The 15,716-nt window shown below is 28.7% G+C and overlaps 2 protein-coding genes across 4 annotated transcripts in view; one reads left to right on the forward strand and one right to left on the reverse strand.

Annotated features, from left to right (window-relative positions):
• LOC107455157 (ceramide synthase 1) overlaps positions 1-15,716 on the forward strand; it is a gene marked incomplete at its 5' end in the record, with an annotated part of 94,994 nt that overhangs the window by 65,894 nt on the left and 13,384 nt on the right. For all 3 annotated transcript variants that reach the window (XR_011636738.1, XM_016072627.3, XM_016072626.3), the window contains 2 exon segments: positions 470-617; positions 12,217-12,350. Coding sequence is in view for 2 of the 3 variants with exons in the window: in XM_016072627.3 (XP_015928113.2) it covers positions 470-617; positions 12,217-12,350 (282 nt within the window).
• Positions 4,011-12,154, reverse strand: LOC139425537 (uncharacterized). Its single transcript, XM_071180632.1, has 2 exons — positions 11,186-12,154; positions 4,011-11,016 (listed from the first exon to the last, which is right to left on the reverse strand). The coding sequence occupies exon 2, from the start codon at positions 5,811-5,813 to the stop codon at positions 4,689-4,691; it is 1,125 nt and encodes a 374-aa protein (XP_071036733.1). The 5' UTR covers positions 5,814-11,016; positions 11,186-12,154; the 3' UTR covers positions 4,011-4,688.

The raw sequence follows: 15,716 nt of genomic DNA on the forward strand, positions 1-15,716 counted from the left end.
CATAGAAGGGTTATAATATTAATTTGTTGCTACAAAAAATTAATTCATTGGGAAAAGAGATAATTTTTTCTTTTTAATGTACTCATCCTGTTTTATCAGACTAGAATGAAAAAAACAAAATTTTAATATATTCCAAAAAACTAAGTAATTGCCCTCTAAAATATAATTTTTTATTTTTACATGAAATAATTTCTATAGCTAAAGGATTTTTTTCATCAATGAAATGCAAATTAAGGCAATTGAATGCATTAAGTTACATCAGAAGGTTTACTTTTGTCAGATATTTTAATAAAATATCTATTTTACACTATTTTTACTGATTATATTGCGTAGAGAAAATTCCTCAAAATTTCAGTGCAATATATTTTGCGTGAGTTTTCTCTCTATCCCTATTTCTTTCTTGTAGAAATGTGATTTATTTCATCTGAATTTGCCTTTATGGCAGTTAAGTACATGTGATTTCTTGTAGGTATGTAGCACGCCTCTATTGGTACCCGCTTCGAGTTTTATACACTGCAACATCAGATGTGCAAAGATTGCAGCTGCTTCTTCCGTGTGCTCTTCTCATGAACAGTCTGCTGTGGATATTGCAGCTGCTCAACATTTATTGGTTCTTTGTATGTATCTTTATTTTGCAATGTACCTTTATGTGTGAAATGCTTTTTTAAAAGTAAATGATTGTTTGCGAGTTGTCTGTTCCACTTTTCTACTGAATTATTTTTTTTTTCCTTTTCTAAAATTGAATCTTAATGTAAGGGTCCTTTCACAATTTGTTCATTAGTGATTGAAGTATCTACTCTGCCTCTTATGTTTCTGAATTTTATGACTCTTGAATAATAATATTTAAAATAAAAATAAATAAAATTTTTTAATATGGAATTTTAAGGGAGAGTCGACCTTATACTTAATATTTTTAAAAGATGAAATCAAATCTTGTCTGATGGAGATGTTTTAAAAAAACGTGAATTGTGTGTTCAGTATTTTTAAATGATTTTAACCCACGTAACAATTCAATATACATAGTGATTTAAAAAATGGCCAGCTAAAGGATCGTTCACGAATTGAATTTTTAAATAAAAATGTTTAACTATAATTAAAACTACTGAAACACTTAATTTAATTATTGGAATTTGTTTTAATAATTAAGAAATATTAATACAAATTTTGATTTAAAGAGGATATTAAGATTAGTAAGAAATTATTTCACTTGATATTTTAAATTAATGGCATTTAGATGTAGCTAACAAAAGAATCTTATAAATTGAAGTGAATTAATAGAATAATTCCTTAAAATTGTTATTTTTATTATTGTGTAATTTTGAGAACTTGTTTCTGATGTTTTGTTACCATGGAAAGTTCAGCTTTATACCGATACTGTTGCATGCGAGGCAATTAGATTCGTTAATTATTTGAAGATCAAATTTTTTAATTGTCTTAATGATTTAAATATGAACCATATTTTTGTTTAATTAATCAAGAAATGGTGTTCTGAAATGGTTCAATTTTTTGCTATAGTTTGAATAGCTCATGTTCATAATATCCCATTTTTTTCCAGTGTTATATGGTAAACTTTGGTTCAAAGTGTAAATTTTTTTATCTAGTTTATTAAATCCAATTGCTCCGTTTCATGACTATGGAATTTATCAGGTTTTGTTATTAAGTATGAAAATGAAATCATTTTATTTGAAATTTTATAGTGAGAAAACATTACAGCTTTTTATTAAAAAATATTTAAAAACAATTAGAAATGATAGCAAAATAAAAAAAAAGTTGTGCTTAAAACCAGTGTAACTAGTTTAAGCTAAACTGGACTAACAATTTTTACTACTAAAATGAAATCAAGCTTCTTAACTTTCCCCTGTTTGACCATTTGCCAATTGTTTTTCCCCTCATAAAACGCTTCATATAAATTGTTAGGAAGAGGGAGTGAGATTTTATTACTTTATTTTTATTTCAATATTCTAATAGTATTATGATAAATATTGATAAGAAATGTTTTACTAATTGTCTTCATAATATTTATCAAAATGTTTATCTTAATATTTTTTAAATTAAATTTATTTTCCCCTCAAAAATGAAGCAGTTGTATCTTTATGCACTATGTTGTAAAACCTATTAAAATCTAATTATATTAGTTATAATTAATCATGAAAAAATCCATTCAACAAATTCACGAAAACTTCAAATGTTTAAGACAAATAAAAAGGCCAAAATTGGTAAACAAAGCTACATGACTGAAAATGGCATATAGTTTCACTTTACACAAAGCATTGCGCTGTGTTGTTTTCAATTGGCCATTTTGTGGCATTTATTAATTTGCTGTTTACGAACAATTCTTTTTTTTAAATAAACTGTATAACTAAATTTAAAAGTTTGAAGAGAATGATGACAGTGAAACATGGATTCGTAAAGGATCGGTCATATAATCTGAGTTCATTAGATAGTGTATTGTTTTCTTTTCTTAGAAAACATTCTGATTTTATTGGAGTAAAAATGGAAAGTTGAAAGTGAAAAGGTAAATAAATATTTTTAAACATGCTAGCAATGTTATAAAAGAATTAAATAGATTAATAATTTAATTTCCTTATTAAGCAATGATCCTGATGTTGTTGTAGTTCATTTATGTCACACTAGAGCTGCGCAATGGGCTATTGGCGACGGTCTGGGAAACATCTGAGATTGATCCGAGGAGGCCACAATTTTGATCCTCTGAAGGGAAGATGGCACCCTCGGTTCTTCCCTGCAGAGATCTTGAAACGAATTTTAAATACATCTGATTATTGTTTTTTTGTTTAGTTTTATTATTTATTTAATCCGTTTTTTCATTTGTTGAAATAGAATAACATAGTTTTAGCAAATTGCCAGAATGATATACCTGGGCATGTATACTGGAATTCTGTTGGATTGTGCTTAGCATTTTTTGAAAATAAGTGCTTACATGTGCTTGTTTGAGATTTTGGTAAAAGCTCTTAAAGGCATATTCTTTTTCATTGAGTGTTTATAAAAAGTGGTTAATTCTTTCTTCTCCAAAATGAAATTTTTTTCTTGCCATAGCAATTGTTGCCATGAATTAAGCAAAAAGCATAGTTTTCACAATGTTTGGTACAACATTTTCACAATTAAATTTATAATCCATTTTGTCATATTGTTGCACAATTTTATGTACACACACGCATTTGAACTTCTAACAATAGGAAGAAAAAGCTTTTAATTAGTGCGCTTATACTTATTGCAATATTTTTAATATTTTCTTTTAAAAAAAGAGCTTGAAAATATTTTTTGAGTGCTTAAGAAGTGCTCTTTATTTGTTTGGAAATTTTGCTACACAACCTGATATATCTAGCCGAACATTTTAAATTATGTATATATTGAGAAAAAAAGCAAGAAAAAACCGTAAAATCTGGTTGGCAATTATTAAAATATGCAATAATTTAAATAGAAAACAAATTTTTATTTTCACTCTTTATTTATCTGAAATAAATATCTTATATTTGGTATAATGCAATTCATCAGCCATTATTAATAAGGTTTCTTCTTTTAATTAATTTATTTAATATATATCAGTTTTTTCAACAATATTTTTTTCTCTAGATGTTTTAAAAACTAGGAATTATTATTAGTTATTGTTAATTATATCTAAATTTGAAATAGAAATTGAAAATGTTATTAAAAATAAATTGTAGTGAGAGTACATTTCACAGGGTTCTCACGTTACTTGAAACACCTTGTGAAAAAGGTATAGTAGAAATAATTCTAATTTTCTCTCTTACCTGGTTCAATCTTTTTACCGTAACTTCTCTACTGTGTTGCTTGTGTTCGAAAGAAAACGAATTCTAATGATTAAACAAATTTAATGAGAGGACGGACATAACATAAAAACGATCATCCTTCATAGAAATCAAACTAAAACAGAAAAGAAAAAAACATTAATGTTCGTTCAGTTCGAGCGGCATCTATGGGCATTCAAGTTAATCTGCTTCATCCTCCGGCCCCAAAGGACCATTGGACAAACAGTTTTCGATCCTTTTGATTCTTAGCCAAGTTCACAAGGATATAGTAGTTGAACTGGTCTTTTTAAATTAGTTCCATTAGAAAGTCTAATTGTGCACGATCGAGTCTTTCCATCACGTCTAGGATGGACACAGGTGACAATCCCCATTCTCCACATGAGTCGAGGAAGTTTCTCGTCGTACACTAGGACGGTTGAGTCTTTGGTTGGTAAAACATTTTCTTTCTGTCTCTTTAACTGGTGGGTCGTTCTTAGTTCTAGAAGATACAAAGATTTCCATATTCTTTCTAAGAGGGAATTTTTTTGCTTCCATCCTTGTTCTAGATTGGATTTGCTAGAAGTTGATTGAATCGAAGCTGTGGGAGGTGGGAGAGCAACAAGCCTTCTGCCTATGAGGAAATGTTCAGGTGTTAACAGCTCAGGTTCCTCAATATCACTGTAGACAAAGGTCTGAAATTTATAATTGCTTCAACTTCAATAACTATGGTCTCTAATTCCGGAAACATCAAAGATGTTCTTCCAATATTTTCCTAAGGCATATTTTTGTAGATTTTATCAGTCTTTCCCATAATCCGCCCCACCAGACAGCTCTTTCAACGATGAAATTCCATTTTATGTTTTTGGTGGCAAAATAATTCTAAATTTCTTCGTCCTTTAAAAATTTCCACAATAAATTTATCTAAATTTTTGCTCTTTTGAAAGTTTTTGCGTTGTCAGAGTACAGTTTTCTACAAAGTCCTCTGCGGGATACAAATTTTCTAAAAGCAAGTAGGAACGTTTTTGTAGTCAGATCTTCAGTGAGCTGAAGATGGACGGCTCTGGTGACAGCGCAGGTAAAAAGCAAAATGTAAGCTTTTTTCATTCTGTTAATACTCTTCACATAAAGAGGACCTGTATAGTCGATTCCTGTTACTTCGAATGGATGAGCCTGTTTAATGCGGTCTGGAGGGAGAGGAGCTTCGTCTTGGGTAAAGGGCTTAGCTCGAAATTTCTTGCAAAGATTGCAGTTGAAAATAATACTCTTAATTCTTTGCCTTCCTTTAATAATCCAATAGGTTTCTCGAACGTCTGTTAATGTATCGGCAACTCCTGAATGTCCTAATTTTTCATGACTTCTGCGAATTACAAGATTCGTAAAGTGACTTCTACTAGGCAGTAGCATCGGAGATACTTCGTTGTGACTAATTTCAGCATATCGAAGTCTGCTCTGCAAGCGAGTGATGTTATTTTCGTCTAACGAAATAAAAAAGTTTTTCAATATTGACTTTAAAGATATGTCTTCTCCTCTTTTTAGTGCCTTCAATTCTTCTCCAAAATGCTCTTCCTGAGTTGTCTTTATCCAATATTCTTCTGCTGATTGTAATTCTTCGCAACTAATAGTTCCGGTTTTTCTGTTTTCTCTATTTTTAAGATTAAAGATAAATCTTCTTATCCACGCAGTGATACGTAAAATTTTCGTTGAATTTCCAAATCTTTCAATATTAATAATTTTCTCCACCTCTGAATCTATTGAAAGAACTACTGACTTGTCAACCTCTTCATTATCGATAGTTGCAAGCTCTTGATTTTCCTTAGGCCAATTATCTTCACTTTTTATCAACCATTGTGGACTGCTCCACCACAATTCTTTGTCAAGCAGATTTCTTAAGGATTCACCACGATTTAGCAAATCTGATGGATTTTCGTTGCCAGGACAGTGCGACCATGAAGAAATGTCAGTCTTTGAACGAATTTCAGTCACACGATTTTGGACAAATGTTTTCAGCCTTTTAGGTTTTCCACGAATCCAGTGAAGTACTATCATCGAATCTGTCCAGAATCGAACGGAATAGTCTGTCACAGATGAAAGGCTTTTCTTTACATATTCAAATAATCGACTTCTAATTACAGCTGAGAGTAATTCAAGTCTCGGAAGTGTCAACTTTCGAAGAGGAGCAACTCTGGATTTAGAGCAAATTAACGATGTTCGAAAATGTTCATCATAGTCTGTATATCGAATATATAGGACTGCACCATACGCTCGTTTGCTCTTGTCAACGAAACAATGAAATTGAAAATTTCACTTTTCTTTAGCATTTTTCAGATAAAATCTAGGTATTTCAAAGTTATTTGAGTCTTTTAGTTCATCACACCATTTGTTCCAGTCTTTCGTTATATTTAATGGTAGAGGATCATCCCACTTGAATTTTTGTTCCCAAATATCCTGAAGAAGAATCTTTGGTCTACTAATAAATCCAAGAGGATCAAATATTTTCGATGCAATTTTTAAAATTAATCTTTTAGTTAAAGGATTAAATTTGTTACTTAATTCAGCAAACTTGCATTCTAATTTTAGCGTATCATCTTTCGAATTCCAAACGTAACCTAACAACTTAGAAAATTCATTTAAATTTTTGTTACAATTTTCGAACTGGTCTAGTTTTATCTGAAGAGATTCCGAATTTGTTTTCCATTTACGCATATTAAATCCACCTTCACGTAAAATTTCTTTTATTTCCTCATAAATTAAAAGGGATTGGTTTTCGTTATCTAATCCAAAAATCAAATCATCAACATACAATTTAGAATTTAAAATTTTATATGCTAACGGATATTTACGTTCGTACTTTCTTATATGATATTTGAGAGTTGCAGCCAATAAAAATGGACTTGGAGTAGCACCAAATAATAAATGCGTCATTTGAAAAATTTTAATTTTTGACTTCTCTTTACTTTCAAAATTGTCCTCGAACCATAAGAATCTAACTGCATTTCTATCTCTTTCATCTAACAATATCTGCAAAAAACTTTGCTCTATATCGGCAGTTAACGCGAATGATTTGCTTCGAAAATCTAAAAGTAATCTTAAAGAGTCGGGATTCAGATTCGGTCCGGAATGTAAACAATCGTTCAATGATAATTTATTTTGCGAGTGTGATGAGGCGTCATAAACTATTCTTAACTTCGTGGTAGTTTTATCATTACGTATGACGGCATGATGAGGCATATAATATTCTCTATCCATATTCGTTTCGCCCTTTTCATTTATTTCAACGGGTTCCACTATCTCCTCGCAAATCTGTTTCAATAATACATCCCTATACCGATCGTAAAATTCCTTATCTTCATCAAATTTCTTAACTAAACTTTCTAAGCGGTATTTCGCGATTTCATAATTATTTTCTAAATTTTTAGCATTTTCATTGCACGGTAATTTTACCACGTATCTATTGTTTTGAAATTTTATATTTTTCTCAAAATCCTGTAAGATAAATTCCCCATCATTATTAGACAAATCCCTTTTTTCGTTTTCGATACCCAATACGTCTAATTTCCAAAAATTTTACAGAATTAAATCTGAATTTTCTTCACGCGAAGAATCTACGACTACTTTCATCATTTTTATTTCGCTTTCACTTTTTGTTTTGTTTTCTAAATAAGACGAACCACTCAAGACCCATCCGAAAAGACTATCCATTGCAACCAGAGAAGTATGTGGAATTCTGCATATATTACCAGAAATAATATTCCAATAATTGTCGGCGCCAATCAGTAGTCTGACACAAGGAGAACTTTCACTTCGCTCCCACGGTGATTCATCTGTGAGTGTAAAATTTTTTACGCAGCATAAATTTCTTATTTCTCTCTCTGGCCGATGAATAACTGCATTGCTAATAGCGTGGATAGTTAACGCTTCTAGTTGTATCTTTTTTGTAGGATCATGAATATTTCTTAAATTTACTAAAACACGATCTATTGTTTCTTTCTGGGGTTCTATCGAACCAAAAGGATATATTTTTATAGTTTCTTTCCCTATCATTTTTAATTTTAACTGATTAACAAGATCCGATTCGATAAATGATTTTTGACTACCTAAATCAAATAAGATACGTATTTCAGCTCGTTTGCTTTTTATTTTCTGCTAATACCGTCGCGGTTTGGAGTAAAATATTACTGCTCGAATTTTTACTTTCTGCAACAGAAGACACAATAGTTTCATTTTGGGCGACTTCGGGTTTTGATTCTAAAAGTTTATCGCATATATTTTCATTATGTTTTTTACTACAAATAGTACAAGCAGGTTTCTTAACACATCGCCTGACAATATGAAATTTTTCTAGACAATTAAAACACCTACCTTGACGTAATAAACATTGTTTCTTTTCGGCAACACTTAATTTACATTCATCATTTTTATGATCATTAGAACAGAATACACATTTAGTTTCATTGCTAATAACATTTAAAGCAGCAGCACTCACATTCCTATCGTATCTCAATTTTGGGAATTTATTATTTTCGAAACCAGAAAATTCTCTTTCATTTCTATTTTTAGAATAACCCTGAAAAGAATTAGATTCTTTTTTCTGCAATGAAAATGTTCTTTCTCTTATTTCGATTGCAGATTTTAATTACTCTAACAATTTTGTTACGTTCCATGAATCTGTTTAGTTTTTATATTCGCGATTATAATTTAAAATTAAACTATCGGGTATTAATTTAGTTATAATTGGGAAAAGTAAATTACCGTAACTTTCAAGTTCGATGCTAAGTGATTCTAAACTACGTATTTGAATTTCACACGTATCGTATAATTCTCGGAGCGCTATTAAGTTAGAAGTGTTACGAATAGGCGACAAATTGAATAAATTATTAATATGTGATCTAACCAAAATTTCTTTTTTACCATATCGCTCTTCAAGAATATTAATTGCAATATCGTAGTTTTTCTCAGACAATGTCAAACCCTGTATCCCGGTTTGTGCTTTTGATTTCAGAAAACTTTTTAAGTATGTGAATTTGTCGATTTTATTCAAATTTTGATTATTATGAATTGCGTTCTTAAACTGAGACCAAAATTCCTGAAAGTTTTCATGATTGCCATCAAATTTTTCAATTTAAATCTTAGGTAATTTAATTTTAATTTGAGCTTCTGAATTTTGGAATAAGTCTCTAACTGTTGCATTTGAGCTTTCAACGCTAACAGTTTCTTTTTCGATTGCAGTCTTTTTGAGAATTTTCTCAATTTTAAGCTTGTAGAGAATAATTTTATCTCTACATTCTTCAGTTGATTCAACTTCTGCTGTTATTTGTTGACAGTCTTCGATTTTATCAATAATGAGTTTATCTAGTTCAATTATTTGTTTTTCTTTTTCGTTTAGCTGTACAAGTGCTACTTCTAAATATTCTAAATTCAAATTTTCTAAAGCTTCGTCAATTTTAGTCATGAGTATAGTGGCACTTGTTCTTAAACCGCCTCTTCTCGTTTTTAGTTTTGCTTCGTCCGTCATTTTCGTTTTCAAATTCTTATAAACAGCAAGCAATAAACAGTGATAGTCTCTGTGTTTTCGGCACCATGAAAAAGGTTCCAGTAGAAATAATTCTAATTTTCTCTCTTACCTGGTTCAATCTTTTTACCGTAACTTCGCTACTGCGTCGCTTGTGTTCAAAAGAAAACGAATTTTAATAATTAAACAAATTTAATGAGAGGACGGACATAGCATAAAAACGATCATCCTTCATAGAAATCAAACTAAAACAAAAAAGAAAAAAACATTAATGTTCGTTCAGTTCGAGCGCCATCTGTGGGCATTCAAGTTAATCTGTTTCACCTTGAAAGTCCTTGAATTTTGTTGAAAAACATCAGGGCCCTGAAAAGTACTTGATTTTTTAGGAATTAAAATAGTACTAATCTTTCTTACAAAAAAGCAGTAAAAAAATAATAAATAAATTCAAAGGAAAATTATAGAAATTCTGATAGATGCAATTTTTAATGCTTGAAGTGAAAAGTTGTTAAAGAAGATGCAAAACTTTTCTTTCCTAGATTTTTCACACCAGATTATTGCTCATCTCTCTGATGTTTTGAAAGCTGAAATTTCTAGCAAATTTAAGGTTTTGTGGTCATAGTTTTTGAATGATATTTAGTGTTTAATCAATTTAGAAATATGTTCAATGAGTTAGCTTGGTTATTACGACAGGTTAATATTGTTATCCTATTTTTTCTTTTAATTTATGTACAAAGGGTAATTAGTTTTTTTTATCATTTATGATCAAATTTTTACATTTAGTTTTTACTGTTAATAAATAAAATTTAGTTCTACAGGTTTCATTGATTATGAATAAACATCATGATTCACGTTAACTGATTCATGATTTACGGATCGGAATTCATATAAAATGTTCTACGAATAGCCATTTAAATGAAAGTGATTAATGAATCACATATCAAATATTACTTAAAACTGCTTTTCAAATTACTCATCAGGATTCACACATCATGATTTCAATTAAAGTTATTTCGGAATCATAGAACTTGATATGTATTAAAGTAATTTTAGAATCATGCCTCAAAATTTTCATTTTAGTAGTTCACGCATTGTGATTCACAAAAGAGATATTTAAGAATACCACTTGCAATTCTCATCAAAATGATTTAAGAATCACACGTAGCTGTTCTATATTAAGCACCTTTCGAATCAGAAATTGCAGTTTTCATCATAATGATCACAATTCATATGAAAACTATTAGCTAATCTCGCAACAAAATTTATATTGAATTGATTTATGTATCACACATTGTCATTTAAGTCTTATTAGTTAGTGCGTTTTATGCCATTTGCCATTCATATTGTTCCGTTTTAAGAAACATAAACAGCAATTCAATTTACAAATCACACATTGTGATACATGATTTAAGTAATCTTTGAGGCTTACTTCACCTTTCCTATAATTTTAGTTTGCATATAGTATATCTAGATTCGTTTAAATGTGATTTAAGAATCACGCATATTCACAAAATTTTAAAAATCATGCTTCACATTTTATGAATATATTTTAAGGAAAATAAAGCTTGGTAAGTCTTAGCTAGTTTTCTGTAAAATATAGTTCTACAATAGATTTTGTTATGTTTAAAATACATTACTCATTTTCTGAAATAACAAAATAGATAATTTGTTATTAAAATTGAAACAGATATATTAAATGGATATATTTTGATATTTTATCTAAATATATAAATTTCCTGTGACCTGAAATTTGATCTAACATATTAAATTATTTATATTTTAATAACCGTGCAATTACGCAAACTTTATCAATTATAATATGCTTGTTTAATGTAATATGCATTATNTTGAAACAGATATGTTAAATGGATATATTTTGATATTTTATCTAAATATATAAATTTCCTGTGACCTGAAATTTGATCTAACATATTAAAAAAATTATTTATATTTTAATAACTGTGCAATTACGCAAACTTTATCAATTATAATATGCTTGTTTAATGTAATATGCATTATTCATTCACTCAATTTCATTAATTCACTTCCTTAAATTTTTCAAGAAAAGTTTCACTAATGCAAGTTTTTAAATGTTGGCTAGTATCCTATGTCAATTGGAGTTTTTTTTTTTTTTTAGTCAATTGGAATTTCTTTAAGTGATTTGAAACAGCAATGTAATTATCGACCATTTGTATTATTAGATGATAAATTTAATAAATAAATTTTTTGTTGTCAAATAAGCTTTGTGTTTTAAAAATATACAATTTCTGCTTCTATGTAATTGTAAAATCTAGTTGATGTGTAATTTGGCATATAATTGTAATACTGAATAGGTCCTTGAAAAATGTGATTTTAGGTCCTTGAATTTTATTTAAAAAAACTGGGTGGGAACCCTGTTTCAAACTATATTTATGCATTAAAAATTGTTTTATAGTGACATATAATGCATGGTAATAATAACTAACAGTGTGATTTAAATCTATTGTAAACAAATAAAAATTGTATTATTGCTGAAAAACAGGCTAAAATAAACAAATTGCTAGACTAATTTTACTAACCTCTCTCTTTATTTCACAAAAAAAAAGAAAAAAAAGTTGTGTCTTCATTTATCTAACCTTATCTGCAGACTGACAAATTTTTATACATATCATAACAATTTACTCATTTAAGCAATTTTTTACACCATTTAAATGTGTAACATATATCAAATTAACTATGATAAATTTTCTTCAAGGCTTGTATCTCTTTAGTAGTGTGATGTTACAGGCAATGATTGTCAGTGACCATCTATTTTTACTGGTAATGATGTCATAGAAATGTAAAAAAGGGTTTTAAATATAATTTAGTTTGAATGCAATTTAATTAACATTTTTAATGTATTTTTTTAAGCTCTTTCATTTTAAAATTGTGCATATTCTGAAGACTCTATTTGTTTTATTGCAGTTTATTGTACAGTTTTTATTCAGAGTGGCTACTGGGCAAGTGAAGGAAGTGGATGACACAAGAGAATATGATGTGGAGGAGAAATTGCTTGGTAGGAAAATTTATTCGAGCGAAACAATTATTTGTCAAAATGGGTGAGTTGAAAATTTTTCCTACAAAATTTCCAGCTAAAATTTTTAGGGGGTAGAGGAAATCATCTTATTCTTTCTCATTCTATGGCATTCCAGTAGCTGCCATTCTCTCTGGAACAAGAAAAAACAGAAATAAATTATCAAAAAAGTTAAGAATACCATTTGAAAATCTAGAATTCTCAGGGAAATTATAATTTTCATGAACATGTTTCAGTCTATTATTATTATAAAACAATTTTACATAACTACTTATGTATAAAAAAAAATTTTTTTGTATTAGATTGCTACATATGAAGTGTCAGATTTTTTTTTATTGTAAATTTAAATAACTTCTTTAATAACTTTTTTTTAATCAAAGTAAAAACCATTATAATCGACATGTTACTATTTTTTTTATACCACTTTCATAGAAATTTGGCTCTCTGATGTCAAAAAAAGTAATTTTTGATTTGCTCTAGATTGGTGAACTTTTTATCATTGAAAAAAGTTGTGCTAAGCAAGAGATATGCTTGTTGGATGTGGTGAACATCTTATTTTAATGCAACTAACTTGTTTGCAACGATCAATGAAACATGTGATTGTCCATCGTCATGAAGCAAAATGGGTCTTTTTCAGTTGACCAGTGCCAGCTGCATTTGAATTGATTTTTTACGCATAACTTCAAATTCTGCATGGTACTTCTTGGTTGTTATTGTTTCACTTGCATTTAGAAATTTATAATGAAAAATTTTGGTTTTCTTTTCTGCAAAAATTATTAAATTTTTTTTCTTCTAAAATTATATCTAAGAGATGCTTTTTAGTGCATCGGAGGGCAAAGAAATGTTCTTAATTTTTCGATTCCTATTTGAGAAGAATGAAAAATAAGGAATATTGAAGCAAAAATTTCTTTTCTGCAGAAAAGTTTGAAAGATTCTTTTCCCTCCACAATTACACCCTAGAGATACCTTTTTCACTCATCAGAGGGGAAGAAATGCTGGTGATTTTTTTAATCCCATTTGGGAAAAATAAAAAAAAATAATTTGGTTTTTTTTTTCTTTCACTGATTTTATGAATTTTAATTATTATTTTTTTAAATGATGATGATTTACGAAATGCGAAAAAAGAAATAATTAGTGTATTTTCCTCTCACAAAATGTGAGAATATCGCCCATGATATTAGAATAATAAAATATTACATATTCATTTTTAAAAAAATACATACAATTTTATTATATCCAAATAGACTTTTCTTTGTAAATAAAACGTTTCTGTTACTTTAAATTTAATTAATAACATGTATATTAGTTATTATTAAAAGTATCTTGCAGAAAGATATTAGTGCTAGAGAGGTTTGTCGCAGAAAGCCCAAAAAAATTCTGCTTCAGGGCTGTTAGAGAATGGTTCTCATTTATTTCTTAGAAACCAAGTACAGGAGATTTAAAAGCTTTTTTTTTTTCGTTTAGTTTGGGCAAAATCCATTTATCCAATTTTTTTTACTTTGCCAATGGTTAAGAGGCGGCTGTTGCTGTGCTTTCTCCTAATTCTTGTGCAATTTTTCGAACAGTAATGTGAGAGTTTGATTCCATAAACGAGTCATAAAGCTTTGACTCGAGTCTACCACATGGTTCATTTTCAGTCTTTAAATTTTTTTAAACCAACATTAAATTGTTAGTTGATTAACAGTGGCTTTCCTAAATGCAGCATTAACCTTTTGAGCAGCTACTGAGGCACTATGACCACTTTTGAATTCTTAAAGAAAAATAACACGTAAATCATGAGAATTCATGTTTAGGAATCAGCGTCTGAAAAAATACAAGAAGAATATTGCATGAAACTTTTAGAATGATAAGAAAGCATTTAATAAGCTTTAGAACAATAATTTTTATTATAAACTTTTTTTATGGCATACAAACATGTAAGCATAAAAATAAAAATTTATTTTTTCGTGCTTTACTAGACACAGTTTTATAATCTCTTTAAGGCAAATTGTTTATACGATTTTATTAAATTATTGTTAGATAATTTTACTAAGAGAGGAAATGGTAGTTTAACCAATTTTTTTTAAATCAGTTGTATATTGTACTGCTTTAATCATAGCTATGATTAAAATAATAATAAAAAAAAGCTAGCTGATTTTTAATTCCAACTGCAGGTTTCCAAATTTTTACATGCTAAATATGTAAATTTTTAACAAAATATTTGTTATTTTATTTTAGATTTCAATAAACTACTTAAATATCAGGTATTTTTTAACTGATACCAAAAAATTTGTAGTTATTTGTTTGAGTGATTATTATTATCATATTAATGGTTCTTATTTTTAGCTAACTAATTATAAACAAAAGCATGATAATAATTATCAGATGCCATTTTCTGATAAACAAAATAGTAATAAGTGTGACTGTTTAGTTCATAAAACATTTCGTCGATAGATGGCGCTGTTTTCAATTTCAATTTTAAAAAAATATTTTACTTTTATTAATGACATTAAAAAAGTCATTCTGTTTATCTTCTGCTTGCCATTCAAATCAAGGCTAGCGATGTTGTTCCTATAGTGGTAATCATCTTCACAAATCAAAATAAATTGAATGAAGATAGCAACTATTGTCCCATTTCTTGGTTTATAAATCGAATTACTATTTTTCTGATAACTAACATTATCTTTTATAGCAGCAAGAAATCTTAGGTAAGCCAATTTTGATATTAATTCAAAAACTTGCCAATCGAAACATTTTGGAGCCACCAGTGAGGACTTCTATTTATAAATAAATTCGGAATCTAATATTTATATGCCTTAATGAAGATAAGAAATCAAAATTATTATCATTTGAAATCGAAAGTCTTATATTTATATTTAATGATTTGCTGCTATGATTATGAATCAATTAACATTAACTTTATAATAAATAGAGCTGTAATCAATATTTATGGTTAGTTTGTGTGATATATTTTTTAAATATTTATGTCACTTTAATCTTATTTCGAAACTTAATTTTCCTTACTAATTCAAATCAAATAATTTCGGTCAAGGTTATCACGACTTCCTGTTTTCCAAATCCGAAGTGAAACTTTTAAGTGGAAAAGGGGGTTCCCCATAAATCGAAGATGCCGAAAGGAAAAAATTCTGTTCCTTTTATGTTTGATACTCAAGTTAAAGAAATCAAAAGATATCGATTGCGTTGATGACGCTATTAATTCTAAAAAAGCGCAATAAATAATTGTGTTAAAAAATAACATTTTGAAATGTCGCAATAAGCTCGAAGAAGTTTATTATGATTTGTTGCTTCTTGATGAATTCGAAGAAGAAGCTGAATATAAAAAAATTCACTGAATCAAAAGATGCTGCTGATTTAGCAATCGAAAATATTGAGACATTTTTAGATTCTATTA

This window comes from Parasteatoda tepidariorum, chromosome 5 (assembly GCF_043381705.1).
Source record: "Parasteatoda tepidariorum isolate YZ-2023 chromosome 5, CAS_Ptep_4.0, whole genome shotgun sequence".
Classification (NCBI taxonomy): domain Eukaryota; kingdom Metazoa; phylum Arthropoda; class Arachnida; order Araneae; family Theridiidae; genus Parasteatoda; species Parasteatoda tepidariorum.

Bases quoted from the DNA above. Each gene is read 5' to 3' on its own strand.
- LOC139425537 (XM_071180632.1), bottom strand. From the start codon at position 5,813: ATGATAGTACTTCACTGGATTCGTGGAAAACCTAAAAGGCTGAAAACA.